Source organism: Panthera leo, chromosome B4 (genome assembly GCF_018350215.1).
Source record: "Panthera leo isolate Ple1 chromosome B4, P.leo_Ple1_pat1.1, whole genome shotgun sequence".
NCBI lineage: Eukaryota > Metazoa > Chordata > Mammalia > Carnivora > Felidae > Panthera > Panthera leo.
This window is the reverse complement of record NC_056685.1, coordinates 81,266,252-81,272,171: the sequence shown is the minus strand read 5'-3', so window position 1 is coordinate 81,272,171 and position 5,920 is coordinate 81,266,252. Positions and strand designations below refer to the sequence as shown.

The window sequence follows — 5,920 nt, the reverse complement described above, 5'->3', positions numbered from 1 at the left end:
TGCCATTTGCAACAATGTGATTGGAACTAGAGCATATTATGCTCAGTGAAATAAGTCAGGCAGAGAAAGACAAATATGACTTCAATCATATGTGGAATTTAAGAATCACAGTGGATGAACATAGAGGAAGAGAAGGAAAAATAAGATTAAATCAGAGATGGAGGCAAACCATAAGAGACTCTTAAATACAGAGAACAAACAGGGTTACTAGAGGGGTATTGGGTAGGGGGATGGGCTAGTGGGTGATGGGCATTAAGGAGGACACTTGGGATGAGCACTGGGTGTTATATGTAAGTGATGAATACTTGGGTTCTACTCCTGAAAGCATTACACTGTATATTAACTAACTGGCATAAAAAAATACAAAAACAGCAAAAATACAAAAATGAAACCTCATGAACCAATCTCTGCTCGCTTCAGACTTTTTTTTTTTTCTGTAGCTTCCTCACCTCTCTCAATCTGCATAGAATTGAAGAAATTGCTCTGGATTAGGCTTTGGTTTATGGGAATGTGGTGGCTGGTTTGATCTGGTTAGAAAACCAGACCATTACAACTTTCTCCATGTCATCAATAAGACTGTTTCACTTTTGGAGTGCCTGGGTGGCTCAGTCAGTTCAGGTGCCTCATCAGCTCAGGTCATGATCTCGTGGTCTGTGAGTTCAAGCTCCCTGTCGGGCTCTGTGCTGACAGCTCAGAGCCTGGAGCCTGCTTTGGATTCTGTGTCTCCCCCCGTGCCCCTCCCCCACTCGTGCTCTGTCTCGCTCTGCCTCTTAAAAATAAATAAATGTTAAAAAATTTAAAGAAAAAAGACTCACTCTCTTATCACTCATGTGTTCATTGGAGTAGCACTTTTAATTTCTTCAAGAACTTTTTCTTTGAATTCACAACTGAATAATTAGCACAAGAGAACTAGCTTTTGGCCTGTCCTGGCTGTTGACATGTCTTCCTCATTAAGCTTAGTCATTTCTAGCTTTGATTTAAAGTGAGAGACAAGTGATTTTTCCTTTCACTTGAACACTTAGAGACCACTGTAGGGTCATTATTTAGCCTCATTTTAATATTGGTGTGTGTCAAGGAATAGAGAGGCCAGAGGAGAGAGAGAAAGGGGAACAGCTGGTCAGTGGAACAGTCAGAACACACATGACATTTACTGATCACATTTGCTGCCTTATATGGACGTTGTTTATGGTGTTCTAAAACAATTACAATTACTATTGTATGTTACTACATCAAAGGTCACAGATTACCATAACAAATATAATGATAATGAGAAAGCTTGAACTATTGTGAGAATTACCACAATGTGATACAGAGATGAGCAATGCTGTTGAAAAAATGGTGACTACATTTGCTTGATGCAGGATTGCCACAAATTTCAATTTGTAAGGAATGCAATATATGCAAAGTGCAATAAAGCAAAGCAATATCTCAATAAAATGAGATATTCTTGTACCACATTTTTTTTGTCCATTCATCATTTCAAGGTTACTTAGGTTGTTTCTACTTTTTGGCCCTTATGCATGATGCTGCTATGGAAATGTGTGTGAGAGTTTTTGTGTGAGCGTGTGTTTTCAATTCCTAGAAGTAGAATTTCTGAGTTATATGGTAACTCTATATGTAACTTTTTGATGAGCTGCCAGACTTTTCTGAGTGGCTGCACATTTTACATTCCCACCAGCAATGTATGAGCATTCCAATTTCTGTACATCATCACTTGTTATTCTGTATAATAGCACTTGTTATTTTTTGTGATGTATATAACCAACATATATGTACACAGCACACATACATATCATAACTGCCCCAGTGACTGCAAAATGGTATGTCATTGTGGTTTTGACTTGCATTTTCCTAGTGACTACTGTTCTAGAGCATCATTTCATGTCATTTTGTCCATTTGTCTATCTTCTTTGAAGAAATGTCTACTCAGGGCCTTTGTCTATATTTTGTTGAGTTTTTGGTTTTTTTTATTGTTCCCTTATAGAAGTGAGTTTATATGAATTTAACCAAGGAGTGCAACACTTGTACAAAAGAAATAACAAAACAAAAAAATTTTAAAAGTCCTAAATAAATAAAGGCATCCCATGTTACTGGATAGTAGATTTGACATTGTTAATTAAGATGGTAATATTGCCCAAACTTATCTACTCTATGGAATCAGTGCAATCCTCATTAAAATTTCAACTGCTCTTTTTGCATAAATGGCCAAGCTAATCCTGAAATTCATCTGGAATTTCAAAGGACCCTGAATAATCAAAACAGTATTGAAAATGAGGAACAAAATTGAAAGTAATACTTTCTAATTTCAAAACTTAATATAAAACTACGTTGATCAAGACAGTGAGATACTGAAATAGCAATTAAACATAGCTCAAAGGAAGAGAACTGAGAATCCTATACTAGACCCATACATGTATGGTTAATTGATTTTTCACAAGGGTGCCAAGATTATTAATGGGGAAATAATATCCTTTTCAACAAATCACGTTAATGATAACTGAACATTTTTATGCAAAATGTGACTTTAATCTGTACCTCAAACCATACACAAAAATTAACTCAATAGAAATCAAAGACCTACATATAAGATCTAAAACTATAAATTTCTTACAATAAATGATAAATATACATCTTTGCAACTTTGGATTAAGCAATGATTTTTCAAATATGACACCAAAAGCACCAGTAACAAAATAAAATAAATAAATAAATACATTTGACTTCATCAAAATTAAAACTTTTGTGGCCAAAGTACACTATCAATACTCACAAACCATATCTAATAAGAGCCTAGTAGTTTTTAAAGAACTTATTAGAAAGCTTTGGGGGCCTAGAATATAATAACTTGAGCTTATTTCCTTCTAATTGCCATAGAAAAGAAGATGGTTAACAGTGCAGGCTTAAAATAGTAAAATAAATCAGAACACAAACTGAACTTAATTTTTTTCTTTTCAGGGCCACATGCATAGTAGTTACAGCATTAAATACCTTAGTGATTTTTTCACTCATGTTTCTCTGATGGAAAATTATATTCAATATGGGACTCTATATATTTCAGGGATTTCTTTGAAGGTCATTTTAAAAAAATCTGACAGGGGATCAGTAATGCTCCCTTCTTTAAAAGAATTAAATATATGAGTGAGTACATGCAGGAGTGGGCAGAAGGAAAGTCCAAGGAAGACACAAAAAGTCTGTTTTCATTTATGCCATATATCCAAATGTTCAACAGTTTGGCTCAGTTTGTTTTCCTAAATATCCCTGGAACCATCACCTGGAGCTTCAGATTCATTGACTCTATTGCATTTCAACTCTCAGAAAACTCATTTCGTTTAAAATATTAGCCCTCTAACTTGTCTTCCTGACTCCAACATCCAAAAACCCATCCTCAATATGTTTAACATAGCAGTCTTTAAAAATAAAAATCTACTTGCATAGGTTCTTATATTAAAAAAGAAAACTCTCGGGGTGCCTGGGTGGCTCAGTCAGTTAAGCACCTGGCTCCAGCTCAGGTCATGATCTTAGGGTTTGTGGATGCCCCAGCTCTCTGCTGTCAGCATGGAGCCACTTTGGTTCCTGTCTCCCTCTCTTTCTGCCCCTCCTCTGCTCTCTCTCTCTCTCTCTCTCAAAAATAAATAAACATTAAAAAAAAAAACAAGAAATAAAACTCTCATTGGAGCCACATGCATCAGAATCGGCTACAGTCCATGTTTCTATACAGCAATCCAGACAAATTGAAAAGACATTTTAGGGATAAGAACATTGACTTTGTTTAAAAAAAGCTAACCAGGTGTGTGATTCTTATTCACTCCAGATTTTTAGGTCTCTAGACCTACCAGATAAAGTCCTGGTGCATTTTAGGACATATGAGCCTTTTATGATTTGAAGCCTGCCTTTTTTTCTTGCCTTGTTGAAAATATTGGAATGACATTTGAAGAATTTCCTAGAGCCCCAGTGGTAGTGCATGTTGTTATATTGATGTCTGTATAATTGATAACATCCTTATGATGAATATCTAATACGTTTTTTTTTTTTGAGGAGGTCAGTACCATGTTTTGTAAAGTAAGTGAAATTTAACATTTGTGTTGTTAACTAAAGAGAGGACTCCTGCTGAGGCACAGAAAGGAATGCTAATCATAAAGAGAAACAGGAAAGGATAGATGTATTGTGCTGAAAGCTCTGGTTAAAATATTATCAGGTTAACTAATTGAAGGGCAGATTAAGTTAATTTATGAAATGAGTAAACATTTCTATTTACTTTTTTCTCCAAGATTTAAAAATTAAAGTTTCTTTTCATTTTTTGAAAAAAGAGAAAGTCTTTTGGAGTATATCTTTGAAGGCTTGTTTCACTTGCTGGTTTCTTAGAGTGTAAATGAAAGGGTTTAATAAAGGGGCAACTGAGGTATAGATAACAGTTACACCTTTGGATAAAGTCACCCTTTCCTTTGCTGTTGGTTTTATGTAATTAAAGATACAGCTACCGTAAGTAAGGGAGACCACAATTATATGAGAAGAACAAGTAGAAAAAGCCTTTGTTCTTTTCTGAGCAGAGGGGATTTTTAGAATGGTCTTGATAATATATGTGTAAGAAAGAATCACTAACAGCAGTGTGACCAGGAGGGTTAAAATAGCTAAGACAAATGAAAATAATTCCAGGAAACGAGTGTCAGTGCAAGAAAGCTGCAGCACAGGGGAAATGTCACACATGAAATGATCAATTACTCTGGAAGCACAGAATTCCAATGTCAGTCCCAAGGCCAATGGTGGAAATGTAAATAGAAAGCCTGATGTCCATGAACTGAATAGAAGTTGGTAACACACTTTGTTGTTCATAATCACTGGGTAATGTAGGGGTTTGCAGATTGCTACATAACGGTCAAAAGACATGGCAGCCAGTAGGTAAAATTCTGTAATTTCTAATAAGAGGAAAAAGAATAACTGAGATGCGCAACTGTCATAGGATATCGTTTTGTTTTTAGTCACGATGCTTATCAGGAATCTGGGAATACAGACTGTTGTCAATGAAGCTTCCAAGAAGGAGAAATTTCGGAGGAAAAAATACATGGGAGTCTTGAGGCAGGGATCTAGCAAGGTAAGAAGGATGATGGATAAGTTCCCCATTACACTCAACACATAATTTAGAAAGAGAAATACAAAAATCACAATTTGCAGTTGTGGGTCATCAGTCAGTCCTAGGAGAATGAACTCCATCTCTCTTGACTGATTCCTCATTTCAGATTTGAGTCCTATGAAATAGACATAGGAAAACAACCCCAAAAGTGGAAAGAAGAAAATTTTTCTTTAAAAAACTACAAACAGAAAGATAAACATAGTCAGAAATGTAAACAAGTTTAAAAGGTTGATCCAATTTAACAAGACAGATGATACTTAAAATTATAGCATAGATCAACCTATGCAGCCTGATTGTTCCATTTGAGCCACAGTTATAACAACAGTATTGAATTTTTTCTTTTTCCCTGTTTGCAATTGAAAGATAATTTAAATTTGAGCTGATCATCTCCAAATGAGCTGAATTCTGTTTAAATGTTCTAAATAAACATAAGTATGACTTTAAATGTATTTTCTTTGTATATCTTATAAATTATTGAAAAATGCTCATAACATCTAGAAAATTGTACCAATGTCAACTTACAGCATTTATTCAAAAGTCCTTAGCTCACTAAAACACTTAAAAAATATGTGAAATATAGAAATAATGACAATTACATATTTTTATATGATTGAAATATTCTAATAATTAATATTCATTAATTACTTAGTCCCGATGTAGTACATCCCCATTGTTCCTTCATCTCATTTCACTTTATTATTTTTCTTTGGTTTCAAACACATCAGTCTTCTCATATTAGTTGCATTTAATCAGTAAGTTTTGACTATTGCATCTGCATGAAAATAGAAAAAT

General features: G+C 34.7%; 1 protein-coding gene across 1 annotated transcript; it reads right to left on the bottom strand.

Annotated features, from left to right (window-relative positions):
- Positions 1-4,290: 4,290 nt before the first annotated feature.
- LOC122223615 (olfactory receptor 6C6-like) lies at positions 4,291-5,262 on the bottom strand. The gene has a single exon (XM_042944594.1). The coding sequence runs from the start codon at positions 5,227-5,229 to the stop codon at positions 4,291-4,293; it is 939 nt and encodes a 312-aa protein (XP_042800528.1). The 5' UTR covers positions 5,230-5,262.
- Positions 5,263-5,920: the final 658 nt, after the last annotated feature.